Here is a 22,889-nt window from a genome sequence, read left to right on the forward strand (position 1 = left end):
TTCTTTACAGTTTAGCTCATTATTGATATACAATGCTACTCCACCACCTTTGCCTTTATTTCTGTCTTTCCTAAACAGCACATAGCCTTCAATACCTGTATTTCAGTCATGACTACTATTCCACCATGTTTCTGTTATCCCTATAATATCCAGTTTCACTTCCTGCACCAGTAGCTCTAGTTCCTCCATTTTGTTACCTAGGCTCCTCGTATTAGTGTACAAACATCTTAATTTTTGCTGTTTGGCTTCACTGACATTCTTTACCCGATTAGGCACAAACATTCTACTACCAGTATCACCTCTTAGACTGGTATCTACACTACCCTTCCTCCTTATGTCCATTCTGCTACTCATGGCTGTATCCTTTCTTACTTTGTTTTCTCCTCTCTCAATGTTAAATTCCGGCATGGAGATTACCTGGACATCTCCCAACCATCTCCCCCAAATTCCTAGTTTAAAGCTCTCTTAATCAGTTGTGCCAGCCTCCATCCTAGAAGTCTATTTCCCTCCTTACTCAGGTGAAGTCCATCCTGAGAGAACAGTCCTCTGTCCATGAATGCTTCCCAGTGGCCATATATCCCAAAGCCCTTCTTATAGCACGACTGTCTGAGTCATCTGTTGATTGCCATAATCTTGTCACACCTTTGTCGCCCTTCTCTAGGAACAGGCAGAACTGCACTGAAGATCACCTGAGCCTCGATTTCCTTAAGCATCTTCCCCAGACTGGCATAGTCTCCCTTGATACATTTCAGCAAGAATCTCACCATATCATTCGTTCCCACATGAAGGACAATCAGCGGATTCTTTCCCGCTCCCATTAGGATCCTTTTCAGCCTCAGGTCCACATCCCGTATCTTAGCACCCGGCAGAGAGCACACCCTTCTGTTCTCCGGATCAGCTCTAGTTACAGGCCTGTCTATTCTTCTCAGTAAGGAGTCCCCAATCACGTAGACCTGCCTTTTCCTGGTGATGGTGCGATTCTCCGGTCTATCCCCTGTTCCCTCTGGCTGCAAGTCCTCTCGATTTCTATTGTCCCTTGCAATCCTCCGCAACCCATCCCGTATCCTCCTGGGGCTCATATTTGGTGGTGTAGTCTCCATTGACTCTTCCCCTCTTCCTATAGGACTAGCTGCTCTTCTCTTCTTCCTTGCCCTCTCACCTTCAGCGAACACCTGCTGTGCCCCTTCTTCATTTTCCAACTCTGCAAACCTGTTCCTGAGCTCTATTGCTCCTTCACTAGCCCATCTTTTCCTCTGCCTGGTTCTCTTAGTCACATGCTTCCACTGTCCACTTTTCTCACCCAGCAGTCTCCCCTCAGAATTCTTTGGTCCTACTTCCATCTGCAAGTCTGAGTTTTTCCCTTCAGCCTCCTCATGTCTTTGCTCCATCATCTGCTTGAACTCCCTTCTAAACTCGACCCGAGTTTCCACCTGCATCTTCAGTCCTCGGATCTTTTCTTCCATCCGCTCTATCAGGTAGCACTTCATACAGACAAAACTATTTTCAGGTACCCCCTCCAGGATCACCTACATGCCGCAGCTTCCACATCCAGTCATCCTCATTGTGTATTTTACTGCTGCCTCTGTATTGGTCAAGCCTTCCCACCTAAAACTTGTTAGTCCAGGAAACACAAACCAAAGCAAACCACCACCACCTACAGCAAAACAAACCCCCAACGGGCACCAGAACACCGGCAGACCACCACCCACTCCCTTCACTAGCCTGTCTATTCCTCTGCCTAGGTCTCTTCATCTTCCCCACAAACTCCCCTTGCAAACTCCCCCTGTAAACTCCCTCTGTTTACAGCTCTGTTTGCTGGCTCCTGTGCCGCTGCAGCTGTCTATGCCACTGCCTGACTGACTGGCTACCTTTATAGGATCCCTAAGCAGATAAGCCCCACCCCCTAATCAGGGCTCAGCTTCTCTCCCAGCACACTGCCCCTACCAACCTCCGCACATATAACTACAAAAATACAATACACAAAATACAAAAACCTTCTCCTCCAACAGAACTCCCACTGAAATTCCCGTTTACAGCTCTGTTTGCTGGCTCCTGTGCCACAGCTACATTTTATTGTTAACAATCTAGCTCGACCAGAGCTAGCGTGATTATGTCCCCTGGAGCTGGGAATCACACCTCCAGCTTGAAGTATAAACATGGGAAAGTGAAGGCAAAAGGGGGCCTGCCTAGGTCCAAATGGTGATTTAGTGGCAGAGCAGGGATTAAAACACGATTATCGCTAGCTTTGAGTACCATGCTCAATTCACTAGTCTGTACTGCCCCTTTAATCCAGCTCTTCTTGGCTTCGTATTCCATATGTGAAAAGGAGTTCATTGTGCTAGATGTAAAAATAGGCCTGTAAAAAGGAGGGCCTTTTGGGGGGCAGATCCAACCACTATTGAAGATAGTAGATAGAATCCCCTTCATTTAGCATTGGCTCTGGATGTAGCCACCTTCAGTGAAAATATTGATTATGACCGAAAGGCAATTTCTAATTATAGAGTTTATTGATACAAGGCTCATTAGGCCTCTGCCTAATGTTACTGAAAGAGACGACTAAGGAAAAGGTGATAAACAACATATTGGTATTTCCCTCAAGTGTAAATAGAGGATTTCACTCTCCATTGCTGTCAGGCTGGCACCTTTAATGAACATTTAAGGTAATGGTCAGTTTCTTCAGTTATGCAGTTTCCATTGGAACACACAGCTAAGGACAGAATATGGCAATAGTTGCTATGTTAGACTACTTTTTATATGCTCTTTAGAATGTAATGAAAAAGTAATAGAAGGAATGCAAATTAAAATGAAGCTGTATGCTTAGATTAATGACATGTCAGTTCTCACTTGCTTAGTGAATGCATTTTGGAAACATGAATCAGAAAATGAAGTCTAAAATGACTGAGCTGTATAAAATTCTTCTGAAAACCATGCTTAGAATGAATTCTTTTATATTTACAGGTTTCATATGGGGTGAAATTAAACAGATGTGGGATGGTGGACTACAGGATTACATTCATGACTGGTGGAACCTAATGGATTTCGTAATGAACTCCTTGTACTTGGCAACAATTTCTTTGAAAATTGTTGCATTTTCAAAGGTAATCATTCTATTGTTAGCTAATATTTATAAATAAATCTATTAAGAAACTAAGGTTATACTTTTTGACTTGCTTCTATATTTCAAAGTTTCTTGGATTGATAAACTACTAGAATGACTCAATAAATCACTTTACTAACCTGTCAGTTTTGCCATCTGTAAAATGGTTTTAATCTTCTTTATCTATGCCACGGGATGTTGGATGGCTTAATTCATCAGGATAAGTAAAGCATTTTGAGATGTTTGTATGTAAGGTACTATAAAAATGCCAAGCATTATTATTATTAGGTGTGGATATTTGTACAAAAATGTATTATATGTCAGATAGTCTTTGCATAATTTTTTCTACTGAAGCTTTATTACTAAGGTTGTCTAATAAATAATATGCAACCTTGAATCAGAATTGCATGAAAAATTCAAATCAAAGCTTAAAAAACATTGACTGTTTTTAGTCCAATTTAATCAATAAACTGAAATTTAATGTAAATTTTGGCTAAATAATAGAAGCATTGTTGTGTACAATTTGTCCATTTTGCTCCCCATTGTCCTATTTTTTGAATAAGAAATATGACATTATTAACATTTGAATTTTCTTCCAGAGAAACATCCATTTGTTTCAAAAGCATGAATAGTTGAATGTTGCCTGTTTTCAATTTGAATTCACAATTTCATGGACATTCCTTGTAAAAATTAAATATTCTGGTTTCAAAATGGTCTTGAATGAAAGAAAAATAGATTCAAATTAAATTTAAAGAAAAATGTGTCAGCACCTTCACACGGCTCTAATCACCTCTGAGTCATGATAACTTTCTAATTTATATTATTCATTATCATCATTAGATTTCAGTGATTTCAAGTTTATTTCCACCAACTATCCAATAATTACAGGGCCAGATTCTCTCCTGTGCCCGGATCCAGTAGGCTAAGAAGAACGTGGGCACCCATAAAGGAACCGATTAAAGCTCCCTGTTCTCAAGTCACAGTTGTTCTGGCTGCAGCCATGGCATAAGTTTAGAGCAGACCTCGGAGCTTGTCTAATTTATGTCAGTTGGCGATGGTTCATCAGTGTCTATGTGCCCAGCTGATAACTGGCAGAGTGGAACAGAGCCCCTACACACTTGACCTGCCATCTCCCTTTTCTATCACATCAGGTGTTTCTAAACTTTTTGCCTGCATGACCCCATTTTCAGACTTACTGTTTCCTGTGACCCCAGATCACAGCAAAGCAACATTGTAACCAAGGAATCCAAGAAGATTGCACATTAAATATATTTAATGCTCGCTAATATGACACATGGGCGTGCACGTTGCGACATAGCTTCTCAAAGTCTGGTGGTGTGGCAGAAATTGCATATCTAATTTCCAATTTGACATCAGTGGTAGATAGATACTGAGACTTGATGAACACAAGTGCGCTGAATCCAGCTCCACACAATTACGTGCTCGTGAATGTCACCATCAGTTTCAAGGTGCATGCTGAGAGTGCAAAATAATCATTCTTCACAGTGAACCAGAATCCTGGGAGAGAAAGTTGGGCATATGTTACTCACAAGAATTGGTCAGGGGACATTTTGATGGGCTGTTCAATTTCAGCTGTTGGCAAATCCATGGTATCAGGCTTGCACTTTTCACACCCAATCATACGTTGTCATGTCCAAGTTGAGGGAAAAGGATGCAAACTGTTCCTCCATCTGGCTGAGCTTTTCAGCCATCACCTGTGTGGGAGGCTCAATAATTTCATTGACAGCCAGGAAATTAGAAAGCTGTGGGAAGGATTCCTAATTTGTCTCTAATAGATAATTCTTCCAGAAAACAATTTTCTTCATTAATCCTGTGAGTCAATCACTCAGCTGAAGAATGTGGGTGTTCTTTCCTTGCAGACCTGTAGGCATTTCATTCAGTTTCCTAAATATGTCTGTGACTTAGCCAGGAAGGCACTTCTTCCTTTGGTCACCTAGAAAAGCAACAAATTCACTCTTTTTGCAGTCCATTGTATAAGCACAAAGCTCATCTCTCAGTTCAAAAAATCATCCCAGTACTTTTCCTCAGCGAGCTTCAGTGTGGAATAAAAACGTGTCATGATCAGATCCCATGTCTTCACACAGTTTTGCAAACAGATGCGTGCAAAGAGGCTGAGTCTTGATGTAGTTCACAATAGATGATACTGCAAAAATTAACCTAGCTCTGGATTTAGAGCTTTCTATTCCTGTTGTTCTCTGTGATTCATGTAGTGAGTCCACAGAGCAGACGGAGCAACTTTCTTTACCAAGGCATTCAGACCTGCTGGTGGCCTGCCATAGACAGAGTTCCTTCTGTGCAAAAGCCTACAATGTGATCACCAAGGACATTTTTGTTTTGCTTGTAGCCATGTAGTACATCGAACGTTCCTTGTGCTGTCTTGTGTCCAGGAAGAGGGAGACAATAGAATGTCTTCAAGGATTGCACTCTCCCATGTATTTCACAAAAGCCAAGATATGTGCATCAGGACCCTCAGTGCTCACATCAACTTGAAGAACAAAAGCACCTGTGTTTTTCAGACTCTCCATCAGTGTGTTTTCCTGATCTACTGCTATCACCTCAATCCTTTGATTCACTGTGTTGTTGGAGAGTAGTATGTCTTTGAGTTTGTTTGCCTCAGTTTCCCCACACATTATCTTCACCATTGATTTCATCTGGTAAAATCAAAGTCTCTTGGCCTGCACCAGGCAGCAACTCACTTCAGATGATGCCTTTTGTGTGTGCTTAGAAATGGACAGGGCTCTTTTGAACTGCACTTGTTGACATGAAAGTTCTTCTTTCCAGCTCTGGAAAAATGACTTTGGTTTTCCTACATGTTCCCTATGAAGGGCTTACAAAGGTCATTTAAGTTTATTGGGCTTCAAGCTTGTGTGTGTGTGACATAGCAGGCATTTTGTCCTTTCTTCATTCTTGACAAAAACATTGGTGAAGCCATACGCAAAGCCTCACCATATTTGCCTGCACATTTCTTGCATGCCTGTTTTTTGCACATAACTGCATTACTAGACTCACTGCTGGAGGATGAAGCAGATACCCTGTGTAAAAATGAGTCCATTGTGCCTCATCTCACAAGTCAGAAAGAGGAATTCATAGTGAAGCAGATGAGGCCAGGATTTAGCAAGGCCCTGTGTGCTGATACCACGGCAGCACAGAGACAGTGACTTACAATGATCCTTTATGCTTGAGTGCCATAAAGGTACTCAGGGTGGCATAAAAAGATATGGGCCCTGCCTTAAGGAGTTCACAAGCCACTTCAGATTCCCTTTCAGAAAAAGCTAGCACAGGTTCCTACCGACTCAAGCAGAGAAGATGCTCTGTTGAGGAGGCTGCTGCCCACAGAGAAGCATCTTCTGGATTCAAGTCTCTCAGCTGAATGCTTGCACATCCTGATGGGGCAAATGGCATCCGCACAGCCACCTCCTCACAGCTCATGTGTTGAGACCTGCTGTACAAACACCACAGCAGAAGGCTGCCATTTTACAAAATGCATTCACCATACATGCAAGGTCACGCCATGAGGTGGCTGCTATTTAGATGTACAAAATGGCAACCTCCCGGCGCAGGGTTTGAGGAGCAGGTCCGGAAACGTTCAGGGGCAGATGGCATCATCTCGTGGTTCAAATTTGGTCCTTTGGACCTGCGACCCCATCTACTAATGGCACAAACCCATTTGGAATTGCAGCCAACAGTTTGGGAACCGCTGCATCTCAACAGGGTGTGTGGGGGGCAGGGTGTAGCATAGTAGTTGTTTGTGCTGATTTCACACCCACTCAGAACTTCTCAGGGGAATTTTCATCTAGGCAGCTGTGGCCAGATTCGAGTCCCTGTGCATCACTCAGGTAGAGCAAAGGTATTTGAAAAGGTGGAGAAAAATCTGCTCCCTTTTATTCAGAAAGCTAATGGAATGTGCTTTGATATGCACACACAGTTTCATATACAGTGACCAGGAAATAGCCTTTTTATTGGTCCAAAATGCAAAATAACAACCTCATTGGTAATTCAAACCTTTCTAAAACAATGTAGACATCCAATTTTTCCTTTTAGAACCATATTAATTTGAAACCATAATAATACTTTCATCTCCCAGGCAACTTCTGCCTTCTGTAATCAGATTCCAAGGTGACAGCGTATGAAGTAATATGCATCCATTACCCTCCAAATTAGTGTTATGATGCTAGTCAGACTCCAAATGTAAACACAGCAGTGCATAAAATATTACCTTTAATTCTGAAATTATTTGTTTTGTTATGCCTGTGATTTTTAAATCCAACTAGCTTTTTTGTCCTTGCTTTTTTTCACCTTTCCTTTGGTAAAATGATTAAATCAGAATATATAAATAAATCCTCTGATATAAGCATCTGAAATAATGAGTGGTTAATTGATTAATCAATCACATTCGTTTCAAATTCTTAAAATATGATTGTTTTCCAGTTGTACAAGAAATGAGGACCTAGGATTACAAACACTACCAAAATATTATAAAATATGACCTTTACTTTCATTTGCTAAATGCTGCATGTCTATTTTTTCTGAAATATAGTTTTGCCTGTATTTACTGAAATAATTGTATAGGCCCAATTCTCAAATGTGTTCTACCTGTTGTGTATCACTCTAGTGGCACAACATAGCTAGGTTTCAGAGTAGCAGCCGTGTTAGTCTCTATCTGCAAAAAGAACAAGAGTACTTGTGGCACCTTAGAAACTAACAAATTTATTTGAGCCAGACACCCATCTTAACCAGCTTCCTTGTATAAGAGGCATAGCAGCTCAATGCTACTCCCTGATGTGGGAGATGTTCCCAGAAGAAAAAAAAAGAGTTTATTGCTGGAAGAAAAAATCCTTGCTGATAACAAACCTTTGAGTCTGAAAGCAGCTGAATGTTATTTAGAGCAGCCCTATGCTTCTCTAAATTACATCAGGCACTAGAGAAGCCCATAATTAGGTCCAGGATTGGGACAATGCAAAAGGATATCTTAAAGCCTTCTTTGACCATTCTCCCACCCCAGTGATAAGTGTGTCTTATGTTCATCTGAGGACCAGGGTCCAGAGCCTCAAAGGAGATCAGGGCCCTGTCTCTTATACCTGTTAATCTACCAACACACAAGTTAAATGTCACATGGTTATAAATGTACTGTAGTCTCATACATTTTAAGTTCATAAAGGCATGATTCATTTTAAGGGATGTAGCTGCTTCAATTGAGGATTATAAATACAACTAGAACTATTTATGCTCTAAAACAAAGGAATCTGTTTATATTTTGAAACTACAGTATGTTTTGCACTGCTAAGTCAAGTACTCCTCTCACTTTGATGCATTACACCCAAGGATGCTTTTAATGTTTTATTAAACTGAACCATGGCTTCCATTACTCTGTGTTTTCAGCTATATAAGAGATTGCACACAGCTGATGTCACTAAATAAGTGGCTCGCACCCATTAGCATGAAATGCTATGTAATTCCATCACTTTGGGGGCAGAGGTCATATTCAGAGTGCAATTCTATCCTGAAAAGTGATTCTGTATCTAAACTACATTGTTGGGCTCCATATTTATTGTCTCAGTCCTTTCCATATTGAATCTACTCTGCTAATTAGTACAAGGATGGGTTTTTTCCCCTAAATATCAGTGCTTCAAACATTGGGATGCTTAGCCTGTCTCTCGGGCATTGTAAAATGGTTTTGACTGATATTTGGCCAATTCCGAAGATTAGACATTCACTTGTACTGGAGTATTAACTGCACAGTAAGAAAAAGTATAATTTTTGTGCTTCAGTTTTGTTGTTGTTTAACATCTTTTGGCTGATTATTCTCAGTTTTTCTCTACTGGTTCTCTGAAACGTACAGTACAGATTGCGACATACATGTCCTAATAACAATAATTTGAATTTCATCCAAGAATTAACCTTTCCAAGAATTTCAAAGCATTTTTCTGAGGTAGGAAAAATATTTATCCCTTTATTATAGATGAGGAAACTGATATACCAAGAGTCATACGTGATTTGATTAAGGTCAGACAGATAGTCAATAGCAGAGCTGCAACTAGAACGAGGTCTCCTTATTCACATTTATATAATAACTTGACCACACTGTCTCTCCTTAGGATCATTTGATAATTCTGCAATTTATGGTTTCTGCTCTAGAGGGTAAAAAGTAATTATCTGGCCACTGTCCCAATGCTTACAACTGTCTTAGATGTTAATCTTGTGTATAGTTTTCTGTGAATAATCATCAGGAACTGTTATTTCATATTCCTTTGGCATCATTAATATACATGATAAATTTGCTTTGAAGTTCTAGTCTTTACATAGTTCTAAACTGTCCATATTTGCTTTCTTCAGTTTTCCATAGGTGTGGACTATGTATTTCCCCTATGTATTAAATAGTTATTAAGTAAATGACTGCCTTTGCAACATGCCGAAGGGTTGTGTTTGAGCTGGAAGTGGAGTACAGAAATTCTATCAATTGTTACAATATGAGTAACCCAGGAAATCAAAACTCATGCTCCATCAGAGTTTGGTCAGTGTAAGATGATGATCTGTTAGGAACCCTCCACAGAGGGCCTGATCCAAAGCTCATTGAAGTCAGTCCCATGCACTGTGGAATTGCAGAATCAAAGCTCTGCATTACTGAGGTAGCAGGATATATTTGTGTTTTTACCTTCTTTGAATTACTGAATATAAGCCATTGCTGGAATCAAGATAAAATACTTTATGTATCTATGATCTTCTCTTGTATGGGAAATCTCACATTCCTGTACTCACTTCATATTACTCAGTGCCTCATGACTCTGTATTGACATACTATCAAACAGCCATTTCATATCCTAATTCTTTTTATAACCCTATAGTGTGCAAATGAACTAAAGCGAATTAATATACTAAATATACACATACTGTTTTTGAGGAAACTATTGAATGAGCAATTACAGGAAGCCAGTAGAGGTGAGAAGTTTTGACTGGGTTTATTTAATTTCTTTTAGTAAGGATATTTTTTGACCTTGTTATTAAGCAAGTCCCTTTTCAGTCCCATCATGGTCTGTCTTTATCTAAGATGCAGTTTATATTGTGTATAATATATAGTATAGTATATTCTGTTTCACTATAAAATTGCAGTAGACACAAATAAAATTACAGTGCACACACAGAAATACATTAACTCTTAGATTTGCTGACGGTCCTACAGAGCTCTGACATCTGATATACAGTGAAATGCCTAATTGCACTCTATGAACATTTGCAGATTTCAGTCATAATGATTAGGAAGGAGAATGAGACAGCAATACAAATTGGAATCTGCAGTTTGAATAACAGATTATAATCAGAATATTTCTGAGGTGCCTTGTAACTCCTGAGAAATAAAGGAGGAATGTCCAAAGAGATCATTTATGGAGAAAACAGCCACTTGTGGTTCATAAAAAACTAACAAAAATGAAATAAATATTAGCATCTTAGTGGCCCATTCGCTAATATTTCTTTCACTATTTTTAATAGTCTGTTTTCCCCATAAATGATCTGTTTTCTCTTTTCTCTTTCACTTCTCAGGAGTTACTGAGCTCCTGAATAAATGTGTTTATTAAGACCTGTCTCTCAAACAATAGGTATCAATTTGTGCTAGTATCTTTTTCATTCCATGGCCTGGCCATGCAGTTATTCTCTTCTGCTCTTACTAATAGTCCTTCTGCCTTTGACATGGTCAGTCAATCTCATTCTTCCTCCTTTTTTTTCTCTCTTGATATCTGTGATTCTGTGCTCTCCTGGTTCATCTCTTTCCTTGACAAATACTCAGTCAGCATTTTAATCCATAGCTCTTCATCTTTCTTTCTTCCCAATGTATTCTTTCTGCCAGGGGAAGCCAGCCGCAACCAGGGCCACTCATTTGCCAGCCAAGTGTCAATCACCTTCTGCTGCCACCTGCCTCTCTTCTATGACCTCTGCACATCAGTCTCTTAGTGATTTTTAGCTCTTAGCAGTCTGGGCAGAAACACAGTGCCACCACAACTGATTTCAGCTCTGATTAAGTATTTAAAATAACAAAAGATGCTCCCAAGGAAGACTATTTAGTGCTTTCTTTGAACAGTCAGGAGGAAGAGGTCAAACCAGTCTGGAGACTCCTAGGGAGAGTCCACAATCTCCTGGCTGGGATGCTGGGACACCTGTCGCCACCCCTCTATTTGCATCACTCTATTTGCTGGATATCTAAGCAGAGCAGGCGCAAACTGTATTTACATAAACACACCCAAAGTCTCTCCACCTCCCAGCTAGCTGTCAGGGAAGAATTCATTCCCTGCTTACACCTTACTTGTTGGTATCAACCTAGTTTCTGTTCTCAATCCCTTCTATACAACTTCCTCTTGACATCATCTGCTCCCATGTTTCAACTTCTGCATTTATGTGGTCTGCATTCCAGACCTACATCTCCACTCTTCACCTCCTTCATTATGTTTTAATCTTTTAACTCCAAGTGTCCTTCTGACATCTCCAGCCTCTCAAACAATGTCTCTCCAAAACAGAATGTATCATTCTTTCCCTTCCCTCCCACTACCTTCCTTCTCTATTACTTCACATTTCTGGCCATATAACAGATTCACAATCTCCGTGTCATTTTCAATTCTCTTCTTCCTATTTCTCCTTTTAAAAATCAACAACATCCATCCTTTCATATAATCTCCCTACTAAAATATTTGTCCATATATCGGCCATATCTTCCTTCAATTCTCTTCTCTGCTCACCCTTGTCCTCAACTCTCCACCATCCAATCTATCCAAACCTTTGTAGTTAAAATAATCTTCCTCTCCTACTTCCCTGGCCCCATTATACTCCTTGTGAATCCTTTCAATGACTTCTGGTCTGTTAGCATATCCAAGTTCCTAGCCATCCCCTTCATGTCACTACAACCTCCTCTTCCTATTGACATCTTTGTTTGTATTTGTTCACTACTTTTCTACTCTCTAAACTCCTTCCAATCCACTCTTCTCACTGCTCTCTCAATCTTATCAGCTACATGCCTTCATTGATGATATCCCCAGCACTTGGCAGGTTTCCTGTTCTCCTCTCCCTCTTTCTCCACCTACAAATGCTCAGTCAGAGCATGTCAGCTCTTCAGTACATGGACAGTTTCTTATTATATCTTTAGAAAAGTGCCACGTACATTTACAGTGATGTCTAAATTATACTATATAATAATAATAATATTCAGAAAAGGACATTGAGGAGTTGCACCTTTATTCTGTCAGTAACTTCCATATTCAATCTTCTCAGTTTGCAAGTCACTTTTTTTTCTGACTGCTAGCATTGCAAACTCAGCCATTGCTCTGCAACACATGTTATGCTCTTTCTGCCACTTATGTCATCACCAGTAATAAGGATTTTACAATCAGAACTGAACTGAGGATTTGGTTAATGATGCATGAGGCAGAATAACATGTGTCCTGTTCTTGCATAGCTGTATTGGCTCTACCGTGCCAGTGGTAATAAAAGCTTGATTTTATGAGGAAGGTCACTAGAGTTAGGAAATGGTTTTGTGGCTGGAACTCCAACAGAGCTGGGTCCCTCCACAGCTCAGTCATAGACTTTCTGTGTGACTCTGGCTAAGTCACTTTTTCTCTCCTGTGTGTCAGTAAAATGCGGATAATAGTACTTCCCTACCTCCAAGAGGTGAATCCATTAATGATTGGTGCTCAGGTGCTGCTGTATTGAAGGCCATATAAGCACCAAGATAGACATGACTTGACATAGAGGGAGCAAATGTAGCTTGTGTCTATTGGACTTAGGCTTTAGTAGTAGTAGTAGTAGTAGTAATACTAATACTACCTATTTCTTATTTTGCACTTTTCATCAATTAATCTCAAAGCACTCTATGACCTTTAAAGTATTTATCTTTACAACATCCCTGTGAGATAGGGAAGTATTATTATCCCTGTAAGCACTTCATCAGGGATTATGGGCTAGCTTCACATTGCCATGCCTTTTAGGCACCTAGAAAATCACTGGGATTCACAAAGCCCAGATCTGACAGCTAGTCTGTTTATACAATGAATAGGGAGGGAGAGGTGCCTCAGAGTGGGATTCACAAAAGCCAGCATGCTAGGCATCTCCTCTCCTAATCTAGTCAATGAGATATGCGGAAGAGAGGAATGTGTCCTAAGCTGCCCCCCCCCCGAAGTTTGGCACCTAAGTCAGGCTGGAGGAAGGCATCTCCCTCTGCTTGGGATTCTCCATGGCAAACCCTCTCTTGGTGGTGGGCACCTATGTGGTTTTTGCAAGAAGTCTGAGGGGGGGAATCACTTTTAGCCCAGTGATTAGGGCACACACCTTGGCTGAGGGAGGCTCCTGATTCAAGTATCCATTCCCATAGAGAAGGGAGGGAGGGAAAGGTTTTTGACCTGGTTCTGCCACCTTTCAGGTGTGTGCCCTCACTACTGGGCTGATGTGGCGCTCTCGCCTGTTGAAACTGTTCCACTGTGGCTACGTCATTAATGATTTAGGACAAATGTTTTTATTTAAAATCCATTGTCATGAAAAAGTTACATTAACTCCGTTGTGGGGGATTGTTGTCCCCCCAGTGCATTCAGAAATTAAGAACAATTCTTTGTTTGAGACAAAAAAACGTTATTTAACTAGCAAATTGAAAGAACTAGCAAGAGGCTCTTCAGTGTGAGCCTATATGCCATTTTCGCATGAGGATCAATGTGGAGAGGTCACCACATACAAATTCACTGCATTCTCCACATTGCTGAGGGAGTCTCACCTCAGGATCTCCCTTAGCTCAGAGGTTAGGTCATATAGCTGAGAGATAGCAGACTCCAGTTCATCTCCCTTCTCCCTCTCAGTTGGAGTTGCAACTTGAGCTGGTCAGTCCCCCTCACCCCAGTTGTGTACAGTGAGGTAAAAGTTCTGAGAGAGGTCCCCTTTCCCCCACTGGCTATTTTGTGTGATTTCACCTACCAGATCAGACCGCCATAGGCAAGCTCTGAGCATGCTTACCAGATCAGGCCCCACAGTTCCAATGCCTTTCTTCCCTTGGTTCATGCATTGCTTTGGGGCTAAGAACAGGGCCGGTGCAAGGATGTTTCGCGTCGTAGGCGAAACTTCTATCTTGCCCCCCCCGCCCTCCATGGCAGCTCCTCCCTCCGCCCTGAGGTGCCCCCCTTGCGGCAGCTCCCCACCCTCCGCCCTGAGGCACCCCCCCGCCCCAGCTCACCCCTGCCCCACCTCCTCTCCGAGCACGCCGTGGCTGCTTCACTTCTCCTGCCTCCCAGGCTTGTGGTGCCAATCAGCTTAGGCGACGCAAGCCTGGGAGGCGGGAGAAGTGAAGCGGCCATGGTGTGCTCAGGGAGGAGGCGGGGCAGGGGTGAGCTGGGGCGGGGAGTTCCCCTGTGTGCCCCCCACTTTTACTTGCTGCAGGCGGCCCTCCCCGCACTCCCCTGCCCCAGCTCCCTCCGCCTAAATGCCGGCGGTGACTGAGGCAGCCGAAGATCCGGTCGCCGCGGTTGCTGCCAAAGAAAATGGCGCCCCCCAAATCTCAGTGCCCTAGGCAACTGCGTAGGTTGCCTAAATGGTTGCACCAGCCCTGGCTAAGAAGTCCAGACACCTGGTGTGAGGTAGGAGTGTGCATGCACAGAGGCAAAAACATAAGTACTTAGGGAAATTTTACTGAAAAAAATGTAGATACCAAGTGAATTTAGATGTCAACTGTGTTTAGGAGCAGCTGAACAGAGGTTTTATGAATCCCACTGGGCCTTATTCTGGGATTTAGGTTCCTAAAGTGGTAGTTAGGTGCATAAGTCCTTTTGTGAATTTAGCCCTGAGTCTTCTGATATGCACAGAGCATATTAAAGGTACTCAATAGATAATCAGTAAAAATTACAGAAGAGTATTTAGAAAGGTTTTATTTTAAAATGCATTTCTACTTCATGGAACCTACTGGTAGGCCTGGACTGTTAAAGGTTCATGATTACAAGGATCAGACTGACTGAAAATGAGGTAAGTAAACAATTAAGCGTGGCTCAAAGAGAGAACAAATAGATATTGTCATTGTTTTAATATTAGAGATTAAATGATATTCTTATTCCTTATCTACTGTATAGCAACTTTTTAGTGATTATCCAGGCCTTGATCTATCAAACGTTTATATATGGAGTCTTTATTCATTTGAGTAGTTTCATTGACTTTGCAGGATCCAGCACCCACTTTCTACATTTCAAGAGAGCCAGACCTTCATAAATTTGCTAAATACAATTACAGTGTGTACTGCTTTTCTACTGTCTGTCACAGACAGTTACAAAAAGACCAGACGTAATCCTTTCACTGCAACAAAATCATAACAAAATACAAAAAGGCTAGTATAAATCATCCTTCAGCTGAAGGTCTGGATAAGGACAAACACACAAGCCATATTTGTTCTAATATTAAGATTATGAACTCCTTTGAAGAGACAAACCAGACATACTCCATTCCAAAAAAGGGCTAATTTTTGTGTTATTCATGCCTGAACAGAATGACTCAGCAAAGAAACTGAACAACTTTGATTTCTGTATGAAAACAAAAGTATAACTCTCTCTTCTTTTTTTTTCCAGTATAGTGGGTTACACCCACGACAAAGCTGGGATATGTGGCACCCCACATTGGTGGCTGAGGCATTGTTTGCTATTGCGAACATCTTTAGTTCCCTGCGCTTGATCTCATTATTTACTGCAAATTCTCACCTGGGTCCTCTGCAAATATCTCTAGGAAGAATGTTACTGGACATTTTAAAGTTTCTATTCATTTACTGTCTCGTGCTGCTAGCTTTTGCAAATGGGTTGAACCAGCTGTACTTCTATTATGAAACAAATGAACCCAACAGCTGCAAAGGAATACGATGTGAAAAGCAGAATAACGCATTTTCAACGTAAGTGGCATATCTACTTTTCATTTGATACATGCAATATTGTACTGTAAGCTCTACTTAGACTGGCTCAGACTGTAAGCTCTTTGGGGAAGAGACATCTTTTTTGTTCAGCATTTGTGCAACACCTAGTACAGTGGCATCCTGGTCCATGACTGTCTCTAGGTCATACAGTACAAATTATTATTATTAATAATAATAATAATTAATAATTAATAAATACTTACAGCAATCTAGGATAACGTATGGTCTATGCTAGAAAGACGTCCACAGACGTAACTTAAAAGGGTATGAGCTAAAATGAGAAAAATGAGACGATAGCGTGATTTTGGCAATAAAATACTGATCTGGCTCCAAACAAATAAATGTAACCTGCTAAGAGTTTTCTTCTACGAGCAAATGTTGCTGTGGTTTTCTTCTATGTCTGTTTGTTAATATTAAAGTGTCATCTTCTGAACAACTTCAGTTTTCAAAAACTTCAGGATTGTTTGTGTGTGGATTAATTGGATGTACAAGGTTCCACTGAAGCAGAACAAGGAAAAAATTCAGTCCAAGCTGCCAGGGAGCCTGAATGCAAGGCCACCTTCAATTGAATTTCTTCTAAATGTTCAATTTCTACATTCTCACTTTTGTCTCAAAGGCTAAATAATAATGAGTTTCAGTTATTTATTTTCCTTCACTTTGAAAGTCAGTGATTTTAGTTGTTTAGCTATATCAAGTGACAAGGTTAGTGCCCAATCTGTATTAAATGAATTTTAATTCTCTACTTGAACTTTCACCTTCCACACTGAATCAAACTTCTGATACAAACAGCTGTTACCAGCTGAGGTCTGTAGCTACTCACCTACATTTAAATTGGACCAAGAGCCACTTCCCCATCAGGGTGACGTTGAGTGAGGCAATGATAATTTGGCTGTCTCCCCTGGGGTTCTGAAGAGGGGTGCTGGCAGTGGTTATGGCTGTAAAAGGGGCTGTCTGGGCAGGCTGTGGTGGCTCCTGCTTCTTTAGTGCATGAGAAATCTCCAGCAGGGGAGTTTAGTGGTGCATTCTGTCTATGCCTTTCCAAGAACTGCAGCAAGACATGCTGCACAGCCACTCCTTGGAGGCACCCTGGGCCCAATTCTCCACTTACTTGCACCAGATTTACACATCTGTAACTCCAGAGTCCAGTTTAGTTACTCCTGACTTGCACTGATATAAAAGAGAGGAGAATCAGGCCCTAGGACTTGCATAGCCATAGTGTAAAGCCTTGTTCCACACTGCCCAGGAGCATAGGGCTGTTCAGGGCTCAAAATAATAATTTGTAGTGTATTAGCACAGCGTTGTGTTACAAAGAAGTGATATTATTTCAAACTCTTTAGCTCCTACAGATCTGTTTCAGAGATGGCACCTTGTTATTTAACATCCTAGCTGCTGTCCTTGCCATAGCTCTAAGGGGATACTATATAATTTAACTGTAGAATCACAATGTCATTTTGTGATTGTCTGCTTTATCTTTGAATTTCTGAGCTCTTTACTAAACAAAATGTATGCATGGGAATGCCCCTCGAATTCTACAGCTCCTTTTATTTAGAAGACTTTCAAAGCACACTACCAATTGAATATACAAACTGTTTACTGATACAAACAAATCATTTTAACCCACTGCTGCTGCTTCTTTCATGTGGCACACCCACTGCTGAAATTCAGACACCAGCTTAATTTCGGGGTCCAATTCTGGCCAACTGATGTCAAGACAATGCTCTCATTGACTTCAGTGGGATCAACCTTAGGCATGTGGGCCAAAAATGTTCAAGTGTAGGTACCGATATTTAAATAACTGGCCTGATTTTCAGAGATGCTGAGCAGTGATTTGAACAGAATTAGCCACTTACTGAAGGGCCTATTTATGTATTTAGATGCCTGGCTTTAAGGACTGAAGTTTGGAGAGTTTACCAAAATTTCCCTGGAAAATTACATACTTTTGTGTATATTGGGGAAAATCCTGTCCTCTGCTATCACAAAATGCTTTGACTGTGCATGTGGGGAAAGATTTGGGTATATATGTATATTTGCTGCAATTATTATCTATTTATTTTTCAGACTATTTGAAACACTACAGTCATTATTCTGGTCTATATTTGGTCTCATCAATCTGTACGTGACCAATGTAAAAGCACGACATGAGTTTACTGAGTTTGTTGGGGCCACCATGTTTGGAACCTATAATGTCATCTCGCTGGTTGTTCTACTCAACATGTTAATAGCCATGATGAATAACTCTTACCAGCTCATTGCTGTAAGTTATTTCTCCTTATTAAATCACTTGCAATGAGTATTTTCTCTCAGTTCCCACGTTTACTTTTTCCAGCATTAAATCCCATTTAAATATGGAATACGGGGATACATTCTCTGATGTCTTCTAGTTCCTTTGCACTGCCCTTCAAGCATAAACAGACTAGAAAACTGCTGGATTTGGCCAGATGAGAATTCTCCCTGAATTCTGAATGGTGCAAAGATGCTCCTGACACAGCAGTTGTGTTGTGGGAGGGGCAGCGTGTATCAGGGTTGCTGTCAACTGGCTGTTTTAGCCAGGATCTTCCCCAAGAATAAGGAATTTGCAACAGGCTAGTTGCATATTTTCTATTTAACACTCAAGCTTTAAAAGGCTGTTTCCAGACTTCACGCCAAATCAAAGGTTAGTACTATATCCAGTGATTCTTACAGATCTTAGACAATGGTGGCTCCAGGCACCAATGCACCAAGCGCGTGCCTGGGGTGGCAAGCCATGGGAGGTGCCCTGCCGGTCCCTGCAAGGGTGACAGTCAGGCTGTCTTCAGCAGCGTGCCTGCGGGAGGTCCGCCGGACCCGCAGATTCAGCGGCAATTCGGCAGTGGGTACGCTGAAGCTGCGGGACCGGGGACCTCCCACAGGCGCGCCGCCAAAGGCAGCCTGCCTGCCGTGCTTGGGGCGGCAAAAAAGCTAGATCTTAAAGATAAAATTAATGGGAACTGGTGTCCAAATTCCTTAGGCAACTTTGAAAATCTCAGCCATTGGGACAAATATGAATGTAGATGTAGGAATGATCCTTCATTCCTTGCTCAAGCAAAGCACCCTGTCACATTAAAGAGAGATTTGCTTAAGTAGGGATAGCAGGAGCTGGTGCATCTTATGACCATCACATCTAGAGAGTTTAAAATATTTACTTCCCCACCTTCAGTTCTCTAAGACTCTATGCAAGTGCTAATCCCTTGCAGGAGAGAGTACAGTAACTGAAACTGGTGTAGGTTCACGAAGTGGTGGCTTTACAAATTGCACATACTCTCCTACTAACAGGGACTGCAAAGATGTGGTATCTGATTTGATGACATATATGCAAGCTGCAGTAGAGGCCTCGTACATTTCCTTACTTGGTCCTGTTTTCTCATTTCATGAAAACTGTGTCTTTATCCTAATCAGAACTTTGGGGTTATGTTTTTATATATCTTAACACTCATTAAATAAATTGATCCTTGGCAGATGCAGTCATGACTAGAACTCAGGGCCGCCCAGAGGATTCAGGGGGCCTGGGGCAAAGCAATTTCGGGGGCCCCTTCCATAAAAAAAAGGCACAATACTATAGAATACTATATTCTTGTGGGGGCCCCTGCGAGGTCCAGGGGCTGGGGCAAATTGCCCCACTTGCCCCCCCGCTCTGGGCAGCCCTGCTAGAACTGTGTGGAGAATATAAATGCCACTTCGTGAAGGATTTCAGGATTTCAGAATTTGGTTTTGATCTGATTAGGAATGAAATCAGAAATTTTTGAAATTCTCTGAGAAAGAAAATTTTGAAAGAATCATTTTGTTTCAATTTTGAATTTTTAGAAGTTGTCTATTGTAATCCATGATCTAAACAGGAACTTGAACCTGGGCCTCCCATGTGCTAGATGAGTTCCCCTGATCACTAAGCTAATGGGTATTTGAAGGAAAGCAATTTCTTTTCTCCCCCTGAAAAATTTGGATAGGGATCTGTTTTATCCTGATGTGGAACGGGGAAAAATGTAATCTCAAAAATTTTCCTGGGACAAGAAAATTGTTTCTGCCCACATCAGCTCATATGGTAACAAACCCATAGCTCTATACAGCACTGTCCTGAAAACAGGAGAGCAACTAGTATTGCCAATTGTTACTATTTGATTGCAACTCCCACTATATTTGGTGTTTATTTAAACACTCAGCTCCTGGAGGCATATGATTAGATGAGAATCTCAACTTTCATTTAAAAATATATATAAGTTTCCACCCCTTATGGTTGCCGGGAAAAGCTCAAAGCACCATCTGAGAGTACCCAAAAGACTTAAAAGCCAAAAAAACAAATTAAAAGACTCCAATAATATTTTTAAACTCATGATTTTTGGGAGACCTCACTCATGATGTTTGAATTTTTGAGGTTGCCAATTAACAGAGCCCCCACAAAATGGGACCCACTTTTACCACATTTCCCAGGTCCCACAGCCTTGCTCAAGCTAGTACATCACAAAGTAAGTGAATTGCTCCATGTAGAATGCATGTTGTTATGATGATATGGTACTAAAGCAAAAGACCACTGCTAGACACTTAGTATTTTTTCTAGTTATAATTTTCCTTTGCTGCCTTAGAGGTATTAAATTATTTTAAATATCTGTAGCAATGGAAGAAAGATTAAATGTGACACAATATCCACACTCTCTCTTACTGGGCAAAACAAGTCAATTGCTGTATTAAAATTTCTATCAAAAAGAGACAGCTGTGGTTTTTTACAAGCCATTTAATTAGCACTTCAGGATATGTTTAGCTTTAGATTATAGGACCCCTGTAAGTTTTTTTTTCACCCTGTTTATTTAGCAGTTTGTCAGTTGTTATGTTTCTTGTATACAGGATCATGCAGACATTGAATGGAAGTTTGCTCGAACAAAGCTTTGGATGAGTTACTTTGAAGAAGGAGGGACTCTGCCCACTCCCTTCAATGTTTTACCAAGCCCCAAGTCTCTCTGGTATCTGATCAAATGGACATGGAGACATCTGTGTAAGAAAAAGATTAGAAGGAAACCCGAAAGTTTTGGAACCATAGGGGTAAGGAATAAACCATTCTGGTTCTTACTCAGTCTCTTCCCATCCCTTTCTAAATAGATGGTTTTTAGCCTTGCAAAGCTGGAAAGTCTATGGAGAACCCCAGTATAGCACCTTCCTTCACTGCCATCACCCTTGCACGTGGCATAAGTGTCTGCATCCCTACCCCTACCACTCCACACAGAGGGACAGTAAGGCCAACAACCACTTCACACACACTGACCTGTCAGAACAGTGGTGAGCAATCTGCAGGTTCCCCACCACTGTGTCAGAGCCACAGTTGATGTATATATAGCTAAAATGGACATGAATGTACCTTCCCCTTCTTAAGCTCTGTTCCTTAAAATTTAAGACGTGTTTAACATATTTGCTCTTAACTTGAAAATAATTTTTTGCAGTGTTTTTGTTACTCAAGAAAATTCTATTGTTTGGAAAATTATCCATCTTTATTAGGTCCCAACATATTTTGCAGAATGTCCAGCAGTACTGAAAACACCCACTTACTTGCTATTATATGGCATGACACAGCTCACAGGATAAGTGAAAAAAACACAGCGTAATTATCATAAATGTATAGCAAGCACCACAAAATTAATAGGTGCATTGACAGTGTTATATTCATTCATGTACACCAAGCACCACACAATACCTAACAGGCCCCAAAATAGCAGGGCCAGGTAGAGCACTGTGCACCACAATGCATTAAGGTGGCTCACTTTTAAAGTGCTCTTTCATAGCCTCTCTGAACCATATAATTCTGTGTTGAGCTCTTCTGATAGCCCTTGTGTCTGGCTGCTCAAACTCAGCAGACAGCTGCTCTACGTCCAACCTCCACCCTGGTGGCCACTTTTCCCCATTTGCTTCATAGATATTATGCAGGACACAGCAGACAGATATAACCGTTGGGATGCTTTTTCTTGTAAGTAAACAACACCAGCATCCCTCCAATCTACCGAAAGCACATTCAACACTCATTCTGCACCTGCTGAGTCGGTGGCTGAATCTCTCTTTGGTGCTGTTGAGGTGGCCAGTGTATGGCTTCATGGCTCAGGAAAGCAAGAGGTAGGTTGGGTCCCCCAGAATCACTACTGACATTTCAACATTGCCAATGGTAATCCACCAGTCGGGAAAGAAAATCCCTTCTTGTAGCTTTGTGAGCAGTCCTGTGTACTTAAAGATGCAAGCATCGTGCACCTTCCCTGACAAGCCAAGGTTGATGTTGGTGAAGTGTTCCCGGTGATCCTCCAATGCTCGCATAACCATGGAAAAGTAGCCCTTCCTGTTCATGTACTGTGTGCACATTGCCAACAGTCACAGTCCTTCATAACAAGAGAGGATTAATGGCGCTGCACATTTATATGACAGTGGCCCCACTGTGGATTTTTGAACGCCAAAGTGATTTCCCCACAGACTGGTATCAATCCAATGTTGCAGACTTGCACAGTGTGATTTCCACTTGCTTTTCCACTGTCAGTGCAGCTCTCATTCTGGTGTCCTTGTGCTGGAAGGCTGGGGCAAGCCTGGCACACTGATCCAGGAACGCAGCCTTAGGCATCCAGAAGTTCTGCAGCCACTGCTTATCATCCCAACCCCACATTACGATGCAGTCCCATGAGTCAATGCCCATTTCTCAGGCCCAGAAGAAGCTCTCCACCATCTGCAGCCGCTTAGTACACACCACTAACAACCTTGAATTGGATCTTGCTATGTCCCACCGCAAAATGTCCTCCAATAAATCATCATGTTTCTCCCAGGTTTGGTTCTTCTTGCAGCTCTGCAAATACTGCAGGACTGTGCATCCTGTGCTTGCAATGCTCAAAACAC

At 41.4% G+C, this 22,889-nt stretch overlaps 1 protein-coding gene across 3 annotated transcripts in view; it reads left to right on the forward strand.

Moving 5' to 3' along the window:
- Nucleotides 1-22,889, forward strand: part of TRPC4 (transient receptor potential cation channel subfamily C member 4) — a 199,358-nt gene that overhangs the window by 161,957 nt on the left and 14,512 nt on the right. For all 3 annotated transcript variants that reach the window (XM_045015238.1, XM_045015230.1, XM_045015247.1), the window contains 4 exons: nt 2,959-3,098; nt 15,688-16,001; nt 18,081-18,276; nt 20,874-21,068. In XM_045015238.1, the coding sequence (XP_044871173.1) occupies nt 2,959-3,098; nt 15,688-16,001; nt 18,081-18,276; nt 20,874-21,068 (845 nt within the window). The remainder of the gene's footprint in view (nt 1-2,958; nt 3,099-15,687; nt 16,002-18,080; nt 18,277-20,873; nt 21,069-22,889) is intronic.

This window comes from Mauremys mutica, chromosome 1 (genome assembly GCF_020497125.1).
Source record: "Mauremys mutica isolate MM-2020 ecotype Southern chromosome 1, ASM2049712v1, whole genome shotgun sequence".
NCBI classification, from domain to species: Eukaryota; Metazoa; Chordata; order Testudines; family Geoemydidae; genus Mauremys; species Mauremys mutica.